Here is an 18,243-nt window from a genome sequence, read left to right on the forward strand (position 1 = left end):
TCACACAACTAGAAAGTTTCTGAGGCCAGATTAGAACTCGGAAAGATGAGTCTTCCTGATTCCAAGCCCAATGCTCTCTCTGCTGTGCCACCTGACTGCCTATATTTATGTCCAACTCTGCATTTAGACTATAAGCTTCTCAAGAAAAGGGATCTTTTCTTCTCTCCCTTTATATCAGCATCTCTGAACTGGAAGAGTCCTTAGAAGCCTCCTGATCCAACCCACATCTGAACAAAAACCCTGATGTCCCCAAAGAGTGGTCAGCCGGCCAGTCTGTACTGGAAGACTTTCAGTAAAGGGAACTCACTACTTCCATTCTTTATTTGGACAGCTCTCGGTGTTAGAAAGCCCCCAGAGCTTTCTCTTCTCCAAATCAACCATCCTCAGTTTCTTCAACCAGTCCTCACATAGCATGACTGAAGCCCATCACCCTCTCCAGTATCCTCCTCTGCACTCTCTAGCTTCTCAGTGTCTATCCTAAAATGTGGTCCCTGTAGAGCATAAGTGACGATTAAGAAGTGTGGTTTGATGATGGTTTCTCCCTAGGGGCAATGCTCCAGAAGAAGGGAAGCTTCTTGTAGGCAAGGACTCTCACAGTGCCTGGCACAATAAATACATTTTAATAGATGCTTGGTGCATTTAATTGAATTACTTCTAGAACTGAATTGAATTCTGAACTTGGGGTCAAAACGATCTGGGTTCAAATCCACTTCAGAAAATATCTTTTCTAACCCTGGGCAAGACTTCTTGGTTACCTTAGCAGGTTATCATCACTTTTCTGGACCTCTATTTCCCCTCTATAAAATAGAAGGTTAGACTCTACTGCCTTCAAGGTCCCTTCCAGTGGGGCCTCACAGGATCTATAGGATCCTGTGAATTCAATTGCTTTGACGGTTAGAGGACCTGAAGCTGGCATCTATCAACTGTTTGGTACCTCTCCTTTTCTCCCATCACAATCCCTCTTGTATTCTATAACCCACACACAACTATTTTTTTTTTATTTTAAAACCCTCACCTTCCATCTTAGAATCCATACTGTATATTGGTTCCAAGGTGGAAGAGCAGGAAGGGCTAAGCAATGAAGGTTAAGTGACATGCCCAGGGTCATACAGCTAGGAAGTGTCTGAGGTTGGATTTGAACCCAGGACCTCCCATCTCTAGGTCTGATTCCCAATCCAATGGGCTACCCAGCTGCCCCTTCCCCCACCTTTTTTTTTATTTGTACAACTATCTATTGAGCAACTATTGGGTGGTCAACCTTCTGAGAGGCAGAGTAGAAGATACCAAAGAACAGGGAAGGAATAAGCATGTATTATGTTTCGGGAACTAAATGAAGTATTTTACAAATATCTCAATCTGTCCTCACAACAACCCTTCTAAGTAGGTGCTGTTATTATCATTCCCATTTTAGAGATGAGGAAAATGAGGCAGATAGAGGTCAAGTGTCTGAGGTTGTATTTGAACTCAGGTCTTCCTGACTCTGTTCAACTTTGCCACCAAGCTGCCAATGTACTTGCCTTCAAAGAGTTTCTAGCATAGCTATAAAGATAAATCAATCTAAGAAGCATTATTTAAGTAGCTACAAAGCAGAAATGGAGCCATTCCTCTTGAATGTCCTCTTGAAGCATACATTCTCCAGGAGGGCGAGATTTAGACACATGAAACAGAACCCAATGGCACATGCAATCCCATGACCTTTGATTGAAACCTTTTTCCCATCTCCTCTCTCCCTCAGAGCTGTCAAGTTCTCAGCCAAGCTGATGGGTCAGGCCATGGCCAAAAGAGTCAAAGCCACCATTCTCTATGCCACTGAGACAGGCAAATCTCAAGCCTATGCAAAGACCTTATGTGAAATCTTCAAACATGCCTTCGATGCTAAGGTGAGTGTGACCTAGCACATCCTTCCAAGTCCTGGGCAATAGGACACGTTCCCTCACTCTGCTCAACCCTCTTGGTTCTGAGTCAGTCTAGCCTAGAGATCCAGATTTGGGACTGGAAAAGAACAAGACTGTCAAAGACCACCAAATAGGGAACAAAAAGGAGTAGACTGGAAGAGACAGTCAACAAAGATATAGTCAATTGATCCATCCACATTTATGGAGAACCTGCTATGCACCAGGCACAGTGTTAAGGATGAGGATAACTCATGGATCACCTACTATGTGCTAGGCGTTGTGCTAAAGATGGGAATAAATCATGGAGCACCTACTATGCACCAGGCATTGTGCTAAGGATGAGGATAAATCATGGAGCACCTACTATGTGACAGGCATTGTGCTAAGGATGAGGATAAAACATGGAGCACCTACTATGCACCAGGCATTGTGCTAAGGATGAGGATAAATCATGGAGCACCTACTATGTGCCAGGCATTGTGCTAAGGATGAGGATAAAACATGGAGCACCTACTATGTGCCAGGCATTGTGCTAAGGATGAGGATAAATCATGGAGCACCTACTATGTGCCAGGCATTATGCTAAGGATGAAGATAAATTATTGTTAGATTTAAAATAGTTTTGAGCGTTAAATAGTTGTAGATAAGAGAGTGGGAGCCATAAACTGTGATAATTAAAATGTTTGGGAGCAAGGGAAACATATAACAATTATGACCACTGAAATATGTTTTCTACTGTGTCTTGGTTTTATATAAATATAAGATGGTCGCCAGGGAATATATTCCCAATTTATGAATATGCCCAAGCCAACTGGGTTTTATAGAGAAATTTAATTTATAATACACTGATTAATCAATAGAAAAAGAGAGAAAGTAAGAAAGGAATAAGAATGAAGGCCTCAAGCCAATAAGGCCTAGACCTCAGTCCTAAGAGATAAATCAGTCAGTTGGTTTTATCACTCACCCAAGATCTCTCTAGGTAAGGCTTCTCGTGCCAACCTCAGGCTCCACCTTCAAGAGAGCCTCCTTTCAAGAAATGTTCCCAGAGAATTCTCCTCCTGACTCCTCCTGAGTTCTCCTTCCACAGCCTCCTTCAAGACCTCTCCAGGAGCTCTCCCTCCAGGACCTCTCTCCTCTCAGACCTCCTTCAGAGCATCCACCTCTAGTCCTCAGACCCCGCTATCTTTAAGCAAACAATCTAAGTTCCCTCCCCTCAGTTCTCACATCTACCAATCACTGTCGATGTCTCCCCTGTGCCAGTGGTGGCTCTAGCTTAACCCAGGACCACCCAGAGGTCTGTCTCCTTTGCACATGTCTGTTGAAGGTCATATTCTCAAATAATTAAATCTTGATCTTTGCTGCAGCCCTTCCTAAATCCTGTTACTCTGAGTAGGGTGGAGATTGTAGTTTCCAAGACCTGGTTCTGTCATTCCAAGTATCTCTATTGTATCAATTCTAAAATCAATCATGACTCAAAGAACTTCCTGTTCTATGCTTAAGCATAGGTCAAAGCCCTTTCCATTGTTTAGCAAAAGGTTTCTGTCCTAAAGTAGTCTTAAGTAGGGAGGAGAAGGATCCTCCCATGCCAAAGTGTTTCATATTCCAATAGAGTTCTTACTATCAGTAGGAGATTTTTTCAAGTATGAAATTTCCCAGTGGGGAGTCTAAGAAATTTTAAGGTTTACATCATGGAGCACCTACTATGTGCCAGGCATTATGCTAAGGATGAGGATAAATCAAAAAGAGGCAAAAGGCGGGCACAGCTGCCCTGCCTCCATATCTCCTCTGGCTCCCCAGGATCTGATGTTTGTTCTCAGACAACTGGAAAGGCACATCAGGGTTCAAGCCTCAGTCCCCCAGATGGAAGAAGTCTCAAGGATGGTTTCAATAGCTTTTTTAGGCAAAACCAAGCCAGGTGGGATTTTGGCTGTTCCAATGGACAGGTAGAGTAGCTAGAGAGCTAGACCTCGAGTCGGGAAGACTGAGTTCAGATTCAACCTCAGACACTTCCTAACCACATGACCTTGGGCCAGTCACCTCTGTCTGCCTCAGTTTTCTTATGTCTAAAATGGGAATGATCATAATAGAGCCTGCCTCACAGAGCTCTTGCCAAGATTAAATGACAGAAGATAAGTAAAGTGGTATAAAAAAGGCTAGCTATCATCATCATTGTATTATTGGGATGGATAATGCAACTTGAGAGTCCAGGGTGAAACCAGGATGTTGTTGTTCAGTCATTTCTGTTTTTTATTTTATTTTATTTTTTAAACCCTTCCCTTCTGTCTTAGAATCAATACTGTGAACCGGTTCCAAGGCAGAAGAGTGGTTAAGGGCTGGGTAAAGGGGGCTAAGTGATTTGCCCAGGATCATACAGTTAGGAGATGTCTGAATCTAGATTTGAACCCAGGACTTTCTAATCTCTGGGCTTGGTTCTCAATCTACCAAGATACCTACTCTGCCCCCTATATAATCAAGTCTAATTCTTCATGAACCCATTTGGGATCTTCTTGGCAAAGATACTGGAGTGATTGGCCATTTCCTTCTCCAGTTCATTTTACTGAAAAGAAAACTGGGGCAAACAGAGTTAAGTGACTTGGCCAGGATCAAACAGCCAGCAAGTGTCTGAGGTCAGATTTGAATTCAGGTCTTCCAACTTCAGGCTCCTTGCTCTATCCACTTCACCACTTTGGCGTCCAGAATCAAGATACTCCCGCAGGGAAGAGAGCTCTGTCCTTGTAGACAAGAATTGACTAGGGTTCAAATCTCATCTCTGACATTTATTCATTAAATAACCATGAGCAGGCCCCTTGAGGGGCCTCAGTTTCTTCAGTTACTAAATAAAGATAATAATACTTATTAGAATAATATCTGACATCAGAGTGTTGTGAGGCTCCAATGAGACAATGCTTCTAAAGCACTCTGCAAATGGTTTAAAAATAATAACATTTAGGGGGCAGCTGGGTGGCTCAGTGGATGGAGAGCCAGGCCTAGATACAGGAGGTCTTGGGTTCAAATCTGACCTCAGACACTTCCCAGCTGTGTGACCCTGGGCAAGTCACTTAACCCCCATTGCCTCGCCCTTACCACTCTTCTGCCTTGGAGCCAATACACAGTAGTGACTCCAAGATGGAAGATGAAGGTTTTAAATAATAATAATAATAATAGCATTTATACCAAACCCTTAGGAAATGCCCTCCACCAATGTAGCCCCTTCTCTGAAGCTGACTGAATGGCCTTAGAATCCTGAGAAGCTAAGTGACTTGCTCACAGTGAAATAACCCAGGGACTAGCACCCAGGTCTTTCTGGCTCCAAGGAAGGAAGGAAAAGGGACGAGAACTTATAAAGTGCCAACTATGTGCCAAGGACTGTGCTAAGCTTCTTACAAATATGATCTTGTCTGAGTCTCACACCAACCCCAGAGAGGTAAGAGCTATTATTATCCCCACTTTAAAAAAGGAAACTAAGGCACAGAGATGTTCCATGAATTTCCGGAGATCACTTAGCTCATAAGTATCTGAAGCAAAATTTGAACTTGAGCCTTCCTGATTCCAAATCCCACTGTGACTTTGGGAGGTACCAAATGTTCAGCATCTCTTGGGGGAGGACCAGTGCTGTGTGCACCATGGCACCGCCTAACAGCCAAGGAGGATCAGCACCTCTAGTGAGAGAGTCAAGGGTGTGTGCACTATAGCGCCACCTAGTGCCCAAGAAGAAGAAGCACCTCTGGTGAGAGAGGCAAGGTTGTGTGCACCGTGGCGCCACCTAGCAGCACCTCTGGTGAGAGAGTCAGGGTTGTGTGTGCTGTGGCGCCACCTAGTGTCCAAGGAGAAGAAGCACCTCTGGTGAGAGAGGTAAGGTTATGTGCGCTATGGCGCCACTTAGCAGCACCTCTGGTGAGAGAGTCAGTGCTGTGTGCGCTGTGGCACCACCTAGCATCCACGTAGGAGCAGCACCTCTGGTGAGAGAAGCAAGGTTGTGTGCGCTGTGGCGCCACCTAGCAGCACCTCTGGTGAGAGAGTCAGTGCTGTGTGTGCTGTGGCGCCACCTAGTGTCCAAGGAGAAGAAGCACCTCTGGTGAGAGGACCAGTGTTGTGTATTCTATGGCGCCACCTAGCAGCACCTCTGGTGAGAGAGTCAGTGCTGTGTGCGCTGTGGCGCCACCTAGCGTCCAAAGTGAAGAAGCACCTCTGGTGAGAGGACCAATGTTGTGTGCTCTATGGCGCCACCTAGCAGCACCTCTGGTGAGAGAGTCAGTGCTGTGTGTGCTGTGGCGCCACCTAGCATCCAAGTAGGAGCAGCACCTCTGGTGAGAGAAGCAAGGTTGTGTGCGCTGTGGCGCCACCTAGCAGCACCTCTGGTGAGAGAGTCAGTGCTGTGTGTGCTGTGGCGCCACCTAGCGTCCAAAGTGAAGAAGCACCTCTGGTGAGAGGACCAGTGTTGTGTGCTCTATGGCGCCACCTAGCTGCCCGGGAGGCTCAGTGTGATGCTCTGGTAGGAGGGCTCTCCCAGAACTCCACAGGGCTGCTCCTCCATGTTTGCTGCCCACCTGTTACCCAGCTCTCCCCTGTGACTCTAAGAAGCTGGAGCATGCGTAGAAGCCACACCCTGGGCCGACCCGGGTGACAGGTAGACCAACGTGCCTCCACCCCACGCATGGGAAGACTTGGCTGGGCAGAAGGAGCGGCTGAGAACGGCTGGTTCCTTCAGCCAGGAGGCGGCAGAGCAGGCGCTGGGAAGCTCTTGGAGCTGGGGCAGACATGGAAGAGGCCACAGTCATCCAGGGCGTCCTGGGCCATCCCGGGCCATGCTGGCTTCTGTCCTGCCCCTGGACGTGGAAGAGAGAGCAAGCTCACGACTGCAGCTTGGCCTCCCCGCAGCCCAACTCGTGCTCCTGTCCGACATCATCCGTGACGTCACTGGTCCTCTATAAACAAAGGGCAAACCATCCCGTCCCTCGTGACCTCCTGGAGGAACAGCCCGAATCCCAGATTTCTAGCCACCAAATACAACATGCCTCTCAGTCTCATACTTATTACCCGTGTAAATATTTCTCCCTCTTTCGGGCTTCTTGAGGGCAGAGATTGTGTCATTTTCATCTCCGGGTCTCTAGTATTTTGCACTTGGGAGGGGTTAAGTATTTCAGACTCTGGTGTTCACCATTCAGTTTCAATAACCGGCAATGTAAAAGTGAGAATTGCTGCGTAGCTCAGTGAACTAAGAGCCAGGCCTAGAGACGGGAGGTCCTGGGTTCAAATCTGACCTCAGACACTTCCTAGCTGTGTGACCCTGAACAAGTCACTTGACCCCCATGGCCTTGCCCTTACCCTCTTCTGCCTTGGAACCAATACACAATATTGACTCTAAGATGGAAGGGAAAGCTTTAAAGAAAGGGGAGAACTGCTGGCCTATGATTCATGGGCTCTGTTTCTCCCGTGCTGCAGAGATAACATCTGGCAGATGTCTTTCTCCCTTTCTTCTATCTTCCCTCATTTTTTTTTCTTGCTCCACCTCTCACGTCTTCACTCTCCCTTTCCTTTTTAGGTCATGTCCATGGAAGAATATGACATCGTACACCTGGAACATGAGACGCTGGTCTTGGTGGTCACCAGCACCTTTGGCAATGGAGACCCTCCAGAGAATGGGGAGGTCCGTCCTTAGCTCTCAATCCCCCGAGTGTCTAGCTGTCCCTTGCCCCATTCATTTTATTTTTATCTATCGACTTATTTATTCAACAAGAATTTATTAAAGCACTTCTTAACCTCAGACACTTCCAAGCGAGGTGACCCTGGACAAGTCACTTTACCCTGTTTGCCTCAGTTTCCTCATCTGTAAAATGAACTGGGGAATGAAATGGCAGAGTAGCTGGGTGACTCTGGAGAAGTCACTTCACCCTGTTTGCCTCAGTTTCCTCATCTGTAAAATGAACTGGAGAATGAAATGGCAGAGTAGCTGGGTGACTCTGGAGAAGTCACTTTACCCTGTTTGCCTCAGTTTCCTAATCTGTAAAATGAACTGGAGAATGAAATGGCAGAGTAGCTGGATGACTCTGGAGAAGTCACTTCACCCTGTTTGCCTCAGTTTCCTAATCTGTAAAATGAACTGGAGAATGAAATGGCAGAGTAGTTGGGTGACTCTGGAGAAGTCATTTCACCCTGTTTGCCTCAGTTTCCTCATCTGTAAAATGAGCTGAAGAAGGAAACAGTCAAACTAGCTGTCTGACCCTGGGCAAGTCACTTCTCCCTATCTGCCTCAATTTTCTTATCTGTTCAGATGAACTGGAGAAGGAAATGGCAAACCACTCCAGTATCTTGGTCAAGAAAACCCCAAATGAGGTCACAAACAATCAGCCCCAACTGAAAAGACTGAACCACCACAAAATGCTCCCACTGAATATTTAACCATCAGCTCTCAGGGCCCATACAGCATAGCTCCAGCACCCCACTGGTTGTCTCCAATCAATATCATTTTTGCTGCTGCCATTATTCTTGTTCCTGGATGAATATCCCCTCTCAGAGCCATGCAGGAAGCTACAAAGCTGTCATTTCCTCGCTGGCCCCCCTGCCTGGATCCTAGCGCTTCCATGCTTGACCTTGATTGAGCCCGACTCCCCGCTCTCCAGGCTAACCTTTCTCTCGTCTCTCTTGGTCTCCAGAAATTTGGCTGTGCTTTGATGGAAATGAGGCACCCGAACTCCGTGCACGAGGAGAGGAAGTAAGTGGCTTCTGTCTTCTTTTGGTTCTCTCCCATCCCATGGAGAACCTGGCCCTGACCCTGGGACCCTGGTCAGCACACAGCCAGCCCTTGGGACTCTCCAAGTGGAGAATGAGGACAGAAAGAATTCACCGATCACAGCCCATGAAAGTGACTGTTACTTGCTCCTAATCCTTAAATTTAAACCAATGACTCAATGATAATGAGTTCAAATTTAGAGAGCACTTTAAGATTTGCAACACTGTTATCGTCCCCATTTTATAGATAAGAAAACTGAAGCGGAGATCAAGTGACTCACCCATATTTGTACAATGAGTAGGTGTCTAAGGTCTTGACTCTAAGTCATTACAGCACCCATCTGCCTCAGTTTCCCCACTTGTCAAATGGAAATGCTAATCCCTAGGCTTCCTGTGATAACAGGAATAACGAATGGGAAGGGTCTGAGGAGAGAATCAATTCGAAGGTGCTTAGATTATTCACTAGACCACAATCGGGTGCCATTACTGGGGCATATCCTCAAACCAAGAGAGGTAAAATGAGATTCTTGCCCTTCTCTGAGCCCAAAGAGGCCACTTTTTAAACTTACCTTTCCAGTGAGTTGGGAAGAGTTTACCTTATCCCTGAGTCTGGGCTGATAGACTTTCACTCCTTGGGAAATGAGAACGGGTCTCTCTTCTGGTTCCCTAACTTTGTTTTGACACCAAAGCCCTACAAAGCAAGCAAAGGACCCAGACTTGGAGCTTAATTGGCTGTGTGACTGTGGGCCAGTCATTTCATGCTCTGAGCCCCAGTTTCTTCGTCTTTCAAATGAGAAGGATAATCCAGGCTTCCCCAACAGCATCTGAAAAGCAACTCAGAGACCCCCTTGTTTTACAGATGAAGAAAGAGAGGAAAGAAAAGCATTTGCTCAGTCCCAAATTAGTAAGTGGCCAAGACAGGACTCAAACCCAGGTCCTCTGACTCCAGAGCCGCTGTGCCTTATTAAATGAGCCCAAGTCACAGTAAGGAAAGTGTCTTGCACTAAATGTATACATTTATTCTGTGCTTCCTCATCTTTCCTGGAAGCTGCCTTCTCCCACCCAAGGGGGGGCCCAGCCTACACTGCTGATCTCACGATGGGTTCCCCCTGACCCCCCTCTCCAGGGAGAGTTGGGGCTCTATTGGTTCTCCTCTCTAGGTCCCCGGAACCCCTGCCTTTCTTTCCCCGTAAAGGACCACCACCTCCCTATGACCCAACGGAAGTGTACAGCCTGGCTGCCATCCGGGACAGTCAGGACAGGTAGACCGTGTGTCCGCTGAGCTCCCAAGCTAACCACCAAAGCTTCGACTCCCCCCTGGGCCCTCCACACTCTGGGTGGTCTTGTGGGGAGAGTGAGGACCAGCCTGGAACCCTAACTGGCTGTGTGACCTTGGGTCACTCACTTAACCCATCTGAGCCTCGTCCAGCCCATGGGGAAGATTCCGCCTGTCTTTGCCTGCCTTCTGAGGCTGCTATGAAAACGGAATGAGCTCATGGCTCTGGAAGCATGGAGGAATGAGAGGTGGGGGGTAGTTTTCAAATGTTCTAAAAATCCAAGGAATTATTTTTATTCCCGTGGCCAGCTGCCCTGTGCTAACAATGAGGCTACCTCTGTGATGGGCTTGCATGAAAGCAGCGGCCTGTTTGGTGATATGACTCAATTTGAGGCATCTATTTTGGGACAATAAATACACATCCATATATTTAGCTCTTTCCTGATGCCAGAGAGAAAACTTTGAAGGCCTCCCAACTCCGAAGCACTGCTGCCAGGGTGCGCAAGCTTCCGTCTTTTGCTCTCAGGCTTGTTTCTGTTTCCATTTCTGTTTTTGTTTTGTTTGGGAGTTGTGGGTTTGGGTTTGGGTTTGGGTTTGGGTTTGGGGCTGGGTTTTTTTTTTTTTTGTCTGAGAAGAGAAGTCAGCACTTCTTAAAGGGAAATTCGATGGCCGAGATCACAAAGGGGTTGAGGGGTTCTCCTCCCAACCTTGGGGGGAGAAAAACAAAGAATTTTCCCTTTGGCTGCAGTGAAAGAGGCGAGAGCCCCCAAAATGAAAAAGGATGGGCCCCGGCAATTGTGGCTCAGGATGGACCACATTTAAAGTATTATTTTTTTAAACCCCTTACTTTCTATCTTGGATTCAGTTCTGTTTATTGGTCCAGCACAGGATAGGAAGCTAGGAAGTATCTGAAGCCTCCTGTCTCTTGGCCTGGCTCTCAATCCACTGAGCCACCCAGCTCTGGGGATGATTATGTTCAGCTCTGGGTGACAGATGATGCAAGAGCATCAATTCATAGATGGATTCCCTCAGTCATTGAGTCATTTTGCAAATGACTCACTTTACCAATGAGGAAACCTCAGAAGGGTTAAGTGGCTTTCCCATGGTCACACAAGCAGTAAGGGGGAGAACTATGGATAAACTGGGGAATGTCTAGAGAAAGGCACCAAGATGGGGAAGGAAGGACCTCAAGTTCATGTCATATGAAAACTGAATCAAAGAAGCGGGGAGGTTTAGCTTGGAGGAGACAAGGCTTGGGGGAGACATGGCATCTGTCTCCTAATGTCTGAAGGGCTGTTGAATGGAGGAGTCTGCCTGTAGACCCCTTCTCCCCTCACTTCTGTGCCCCAAGGCTCCAGGAAGACCCAGGAGGGGAAGTTCCAACTTCTGTCCAAATTCTGTGTCAGGCACTGACTGTGGGAGCCTAGGCAATGCTTCTCCTTTCTGTGCCTCAGGTGCCTCATCTGCAAAATGATAGAGCTGTACTCAGAGGCCTCTAAGGTTTCCTTCCAACTTGAAGTCTAGAGCCTGTGACTTAGGGGAGCCAATATGGCTTCATAGACTGACCTCCCATGGTCCCTATTATCTAAAGGCTGAGTGTAGGGTCCATAGGAAGTCAGTCCATGAAGCCATCAATCAGAAAGCATTTGCAAGAATGTCACCCACCCACCCCCAGAGAAGAGCATCAGTTTCCTTGGGAAGACAAGAAGTTCAGAATAGGGTGGGGGACCCTAAAACCAAACCAGACCCAAACTAAAGAGCCTTCCAGGGAGATGCTCAGGCTATGCCAAAAGCCAGCAAGAAGCCAGGCCCTCCTTCCCTTTGCCCCAGCCGACAGCTGTGCAGGGAGCCTGATAAAGAATCAATGCCAACACTGCCACCTTCTGCCATCCTGGCTCCTGGTCTGCCCTGGAGGCCTCTTCAGGTTCAGGACTCAGTCTCTCAAATGCAATTCTTCACTCACCACTAGCTTCCCACCCTGTCCAGCTGCTGCTTCTCCTCTTCCTTCCCACAGCCCCCCTAAAAGTCAGGGGGTGCTCAGGGGGCACAAGCTTAGGGCAATAGTTTTCTAGATGTAACATAATTAGGATGGTCAATCTGTAAAACAGATCTTTTTAATTACATGATAAACTCCAAAGAAAAATTTAATTAAAAAATTATCTGCCATTCTGGATCATCTGGACTCTTCTTTCTCTATCTTTCTCTGTTCTCCATTCCTTTCTTTCTTCTCCATCTCACCTCCCCCCTTCATCTCTTCCATCAGTCCTCTTCTCTCTTTTCCACCTTTCCTATCTTCTTCCTCTCTATTTTCCCTCTATCTCTTCCCTCTCTCTTCCCTCTTCTCCAGCTCCTTCTCTCTTCTCTTTATCTCTCCTCTCTCTTCTTCATTTCCATCTCTCCTCTACTTTCCATCTCCTCTCCATCTTTTCTCCTCATTCCATCCCATCTTTTTTCCATCTTGCCTTTCCTCTTCATTTCTCCTGTCTCCATCTCTTCTCTCCAGTTCTCTTTCCTTTCCTTTTTTCTTCCTCTCTTTATCTTTCCTCTACTTCCTATCTCTTCTCTCCTCTCCCTCTTCTCCATTTCCATCTCTCCTCTTTTTTCTAGCTCTTCTCTATCTTTTCTCTTGTCTCCATCTCTTCTCTTTCCATCCCTCCTTTTCCACCTTGTCCTTCCTCTTTATCTTTCCTCTCCTTTCCATCTCTTCTCTCCATCTTTTCTCCTCATTCCATCCCATCTTTTTTTCCATCTTGCCTTTCTTCTTCATTTCTCCTGTCTCCATCTCTTCTCTCCAGTTCTCTTTCCTTTCCCTTTTTCTTCCTCTCTTTATCTTTCCTCTACTTCCTATCTCTTCTCTCCTCTCCCTCTTCTCCATTTCCATCTCTCCTCTTTTTTCTAGCTCTTCTCTATCTTTTCTCTTGTCTCCATCTCTTCTCTTTCCATCCCTCCTTTTCCACCTTGTCCTTCCTCCTTATCTTTCCTCTCCTTTCCATCTCTTCTCTCCATTTCTTCCCTCTTCCCCCCCTTCTCTATTTCCAACTCTCCTCTTCCCTTCTGTCTTTCCTCTCCTCTCTTTTTTCCATCTCTAACCATCACTCCTTTCCAGTTCTGCTATATGACATCTCTTTTCATCTCCTCTGGCCTCCCCCCCCCCCCCATCCCTTGTTACATGGATAACTGACAGTTGCCTATTACAGTGTGGGTAAAGAATGACAGAGGCTGGACACAAAGGAGAGATTTGTCTGTGAATTGTGAAAGCAGGTCTGGGAAATGTCATCTGATATCAGAGTGGGCTTAGCAGCAGGAACCCAGGAGCCTAGAGACTGGGAAAACCTTGAACTTCCATCCTGGAGAGGATTAGAAGATGCTTGACCTGTTAGAAACACTTCCTAACCCAGGCTGCCCAGATGCCCCCTGGCTCACTCCTTCCTGGGCCAGGTTCCAGTGCCCATTAGAAGCCCTGGTGATGCATGTACCCACTCTCCCTCTTCCCTGCCTCCAGAAGGATTTCATTGCCCCAGAACTTACCCATTCATCCCTATTGCTTTCTGTAGGAGCTACAAGGTCCGTTTCAACAGCGTCTCCTCATATTCAGATGCCCGAAAATCTTCCAGCGATGGACCAGACCTGAGAGACAACTTTGAGAGTGCTGGGCCCCTGGCCAATGTGAGGTGGGTGAGCCTAGGGCACTGGGGAACTTGGGAGAGCCAAGGGTCATGGGCGGCAGCTAAAATGACTGAGTCCAAGTTTGGGGAGATTCCAGTGTCCCTTCCTTTGCCAGTGGCTCCCTTTTCAGCTCCTCCTCAGCACTCTCATACCTAAGGGATCCATAGAAGAGCCCTAATAGGTTTGTCCTCCCAAGTGATCACAAGAGATAGTGAAGAGAAGTCAGAGAAGCTGACTGTTCCTCATTGATACACCATCTTACATGGCGCCTGCTTTAGTTTAATCTTTCAGACCATTGTTATTGGTGGTGGTGGTGGTTGTTCAGTTATTTTCTGTTGAGTCCAACTCTTCATGATCCCCTTGGCAAAGATACTGGAGTGATTTGCTATTTCCTTTACCAGTTTATTTTGCAGAAGAGGAAATGGAGGCAAACAGGGCTCAGTGACTTGCCCAGTCATATAGCTAGTTTGCCATTCCCTTCTCCAGCTCATTTGACAGATGAGGAAACTGAGGCAATCAGGGTGAAGTGACTTGCCCAGGGTCTCAAAGAGTTGGACACAACTGAAAAATGACTGAACAACAACTAGGAACATGTGAAGAGAGGCAATCACTTATGTATAGGGACCCCTTATGGCTGGGTCATTGAGGAAAGCTTTATGGAGGAGAGAGTAACCCAAGGTGAACCCCAAAGACTTCTTTTAAATATTTTATTTTTATTGTCAGGCAAACCACACCTCCATATTGGTCATTGTTGTAGGAGCAAACTCAAACAAAACCAGAACCCCAAAATCAAACCAAAAATACTCTGATGTGAAAGATAAAATGCTCTGATCTGCATCCATCTGACTCCAACACGTATTTCTCCAGAAGTTGACAGAATTCCCCATCGTGTCTTTCAGGATGGTCCCACTCATTGCATTGCTGAAAGTAGCCAAGTTTTCACAGCTGATCATTGTACAATGTTGCTGTTGTTGTGTATAATGTTCTCCTGGTTCTGCTTATTTCACTCCACATCAGTTCATGTAGATCTTTCCTGCTTTTTCTGAAACCATCCCGTTCATCATTTCACAATAGTCCATCATGCACAATAGTCCAAAGGCTTCTAAAAGGCATACTGTCCCCTCCATAGTCCTGAAACCTTAATCTAAAAGACTGTCGCATAAACCCTCAGCCTCAGTTTCCACATCTGTAAGTGAGGGTGAGAGAAGTAATATTCTTCACCCTCCACACCTTCCATAATCATTGTAAACATAAAGGATTGAATGTACTGAGAGCACTTTGTAAGAAAAAGCAAGGTGGACCTAATGGAGTCATTTCATTTATAATTTCCTTTTTGTTCTGTTCTGCTTCATAGATGGACATTAATTTTTTCAATCTTGTCTGATTCTTTGTGAATCCATTTGGGGTTTTCTTCCAAGAAATCCTGAAGTGGTTTGCCATTTCCTTCTCTAGCTCATTTTACAGATGAGTAAACTGAGGCAAACAGGGTAAAGTGACTTATCTAGGGTCTCACAGTTAGTAAGTATATGAGGCTGGATTTGACTTCAGGTCTTCCTTACTCTAGACCTAGTGTTCTAACCACTCTATCCACTGGACATCTAACTTTTTCTTTTAAGTGGTTTCTTTTTTTTTTAATTCTAAAAATGCTCATTTCATTTGATATTTAAAGTCAGAATTTTTAAAATACATTCAAAAAGTTAAAGCTCTTTGTAAAACTTTAAAAAACTATGGAAAAATAAGCTCTAATTGGTATTTATTCAACCTCATTCCCATCATCCAATATCCCTATCCTGATTCTTAACATGTCAAGCATGATGCTAGCAGCTGGGGAAAAGAGAGACAGAAAAGGAATTTCTTAGTCTCTGTCTTGTCCTGCCGGCAGATTCTCGGTGTTTGGTCTTGGCTCAAGGGCCTACCCCCACTTCTGTGCCTTTGGCCATGCAGTGGACACCCTCTTAGAAGAACTCGGAGGGGAGCGCATCCTGAAGATGAGGGAAGGAGATGAGCTCTGTGGCCAGGAAGAGGCCTTTAGGACCTGGGCCAAGAAAGTCTTCAAGGTAACTTGTTTCCTTGCCTTGGGAAGGGGACTTTGGAAGAAACTAGATTGGGCAGATTCCCATTTAGAAACCCCCCATCATTCAAGAGGTCTATAGATAGATTCGGGGTGGGGTTAGGGGTGTGCATTTAGGATTTTTTATTCAAAGATATTTTATTTTCCCAATTATGTATAATAAAAATTTTAAACGTTTTCCAAAATTATAAGATCCAAACTGTATCCCTTCTTCCCTTTTCCCTCCTCACTCAAGAAGATGGTAAGCAATTTGATCTGGGTCAACAGAGGTTATGTGACTTGCCCAGGATCACACAGCTGGGTATATATGTATTATCATGCAAAATGTCCTTCCATATTGGTCGTTATTGCTCATATGAAACCAAAACTTAGTATATTCTAAAAATATTTTGATATAATATTTAATCCAATGTATTTTATTTTATGCAATTAAATAGGTAATTCTGAGAAGGGGTCCATAGGCTTCCCCATATTACCAGACATCAGACTGACAAAATCAGATCACAAAAGTTTATAGGAATAGTCTAACCTATATAAATCCTCATTATCATTATCATTATTATGATGAGGGGAATGGACTGAATAGCCTCTAATGTAGTGATGGCAAACCTTTCAGAGACCACATCCCAGGCCCCCCCAAAGATCCCTTGCCATCCATCCTCCCTCCCCTGCCTTACTCCAGACAGGGGAAGAAGTGCTCCCATTGCTGCATGTAAAGCACTCCCATTGGGTTGCTGGTCAGAGGGGTGGGTGAAATGAAGAAATGTCCTCAACATGGGGGAGATGGGGAACAGATCAGCAACATTAAGGCCTTCTGCCTTTCTAGTAACGAATTCTGGTTGGTAATGGTGCATGTGCCTGTAGAGAGCATGCCCTTTTTGGCATGCATACCATAGGTTCACCATCATGGCTCTACTGTCTTTTCCAACTCTAAATCTACGATTCTACTTAGTAAGAAAAAAAAGTTAACAAAAAAATGATATCTTATCCAAGGATCATTTGTTGAAGAATCTTTATGGAGCTAAAGGATTAAGAGGAGTCATTAAAAGTTATCCTTATATAGTATACACTGAAATTAATTTTAAATAGCTACTAAATAAGCATATTTCAGCGGTATTGATGTTTGATGTTCAATTTTTTAATAAAACAATTTATTTTAAAACCGCTACTGGCTAGGAACAGGCTGGGAGCAGGGGGGGGGCCAGTGTCCATCAGTGTTGACAGGTCTCTGAAAACCCTTCTTGTGGATACAGGCAGCCTGTGATGTGTTCTGCGTGGGGGATGATGTCAACATTGAGAAAGCCAACAATTCCCTCATCAGTAATGACCGAAGTTGGAAGAGAAACAAGTTCCGGCTGACCTACGTGGCTGAAGCTCCAGAGCTCACACTCGGTAAGGATCTGTAGCCCTTACTCTTCTTTCTGACACTGAAGGTACTGCCCATGCCAGACCAAATAGGTGTGCAGGGCTAATGGGAATATCTAGCATTTGTGTGGTTCTTTAAGGTTTGCAAAACACAATATAAATATCTCATTTGATCATCTCATCACCTCACCCCAGGCCTGGAGAGAATTATTATTAATAATGGTGGGTGAAAGATGAAATGACCAACAAAACAAAGACTGGAGCTTCTGAGTATTTCCATTTATTAAGTGATACATGTCAATTGCCTTAGGAAATCGGGACTAGTCACCTTCCTCAACTTTGGCACTGGACCCTGAATACAAAGGGAGATTTTTATATACTGAAAACAATCAAATAGGGACAATGAAAAGGATTAAATTAAATTTAAATTAACCAGGATACAACATTAGGTAATTTGATTTCTAACTGGAGGAAAGATTAGAGACTTTCCAACCTAGAAAGGAAGAGTGAACAAGTGCAATTCCCTGAAATCAGGAAAAATCACAAATGTCTGTGAACAATCAAAGGAACATGGAAACAATAACTATTGATCAGTATGGGGCCAGTTTTCAGATAAGACATATGGGTAGCTTGAGAAGTTAATTTCTGAGAAAGCTCTTGCATTAGTCTTTGGTTTCTGGTCAGTATAACCTAGGTCCTTGGGTCTCTAAGCAGCAGGCAAAGGTAGTCCAGCTTCCCAGCCATGTAGGGCTAGGGTCAAACAATGTGATAAGGTTTTCTCCCAATTCCTATAATTAAATAAAGTTTTGTCACAAGACAGAAGTTAAACTAGACCAATAATTGAGTAGAAAGGGAACTAAACTAGCCCCAGAATTGGGTCACAAGATGGCGTCAGTGTGGTTCACTCAGTTCTTACAATTAACCACTTACTCTCCTAATTTCCTCATTATCCCCATTTTACATATGACAACACGGAGGCAGGCAGAAGTTAAGTGACTTGCCCAGGATCACACAGCAGGTAAATGTATGCAAATTTGAACTAAGTTCTTACTGATTATACATCCACTGTTCTATCTACTGAACCACCTAGCTATATATAATAAGATACAGCCTCATACTCAGCAGGGCTTCCATTTTGGAGGACTAAGCCAGAAAGAAATCAGAGGTCAAAGTTCATTAGTAATCTGGAAAAAATGAATCTCTTTTATGTCTCCCAAATTCTGCCTTATGCCAACATACTT

The 18,243-nt window shown here is 45.2% G+C and overlaps 1 protein-coding gene across 7 annotated transcripts in view; it reads left to right on the forward strand.

The window, feature by feature from the left end:
• The window catches only part of NOS1 (nitric oxide synthase 1), a 269,988-nt gene that overhangs the window by 225,105 nt on the left and 26,640 nt on the right, over positions 1 to 18,243 (forward strand). For 4 of the 7 annotated variants that reach the window (XM_056821665.1, XM_007490314.3, XM_056821670.1 and 1 more), the window contains 7 exons: positions 1,736 to 1,880; positions 7,438 to 7,542; positions 8,549 to 8,607; positions 9,785 to 9,886; positions 13,455 to 13,571; positions 15,449 to 15,623; positions 16,891 to 17,029. In XM_056821665.1, the coding sequence (XP_056677643.1) occupies positions 1,736 to 1,880; positions 7,438 to 7,542; positions 8,549 to 8,607; positions 9,785 to 9,886; positions 13,455 to 13,571; positions 15,449 to 15,623; positions 16,891 to 17,029 (842 nt within the window). The remainder of the gene's footprint in view (positions 1 to 1,735; positions 1,881 to 7,437; positions 7,543 to 8,548; positions 8,608 to 9,784; positions 9,887 to 13,454; positions 13,572 to 15,448; positions 15,624 to 16,890; positions 17,030 to 18,243) is intronic. The other 3 variants (XM_056821667.1, XM_056821668.1, XM_056821666.1) reach the window with 1 other exon arrangement.

This window comes from Monodelphis domestica, chromosome 3 (genome assembly GCF_027887165.1).
Source record: "Monodelphis domestica isolate mMonDom1 chromosome 3, mMonDom1.pri, whole genome shotgun sequence".
In the NCBI taxonomy this organism is placed as follows: Eukaryota; Metazoa; Chordata; class Mammalia; order Didelphimorphia; family Didelphidae; genus Monodelphis; species Monodelphis domestica.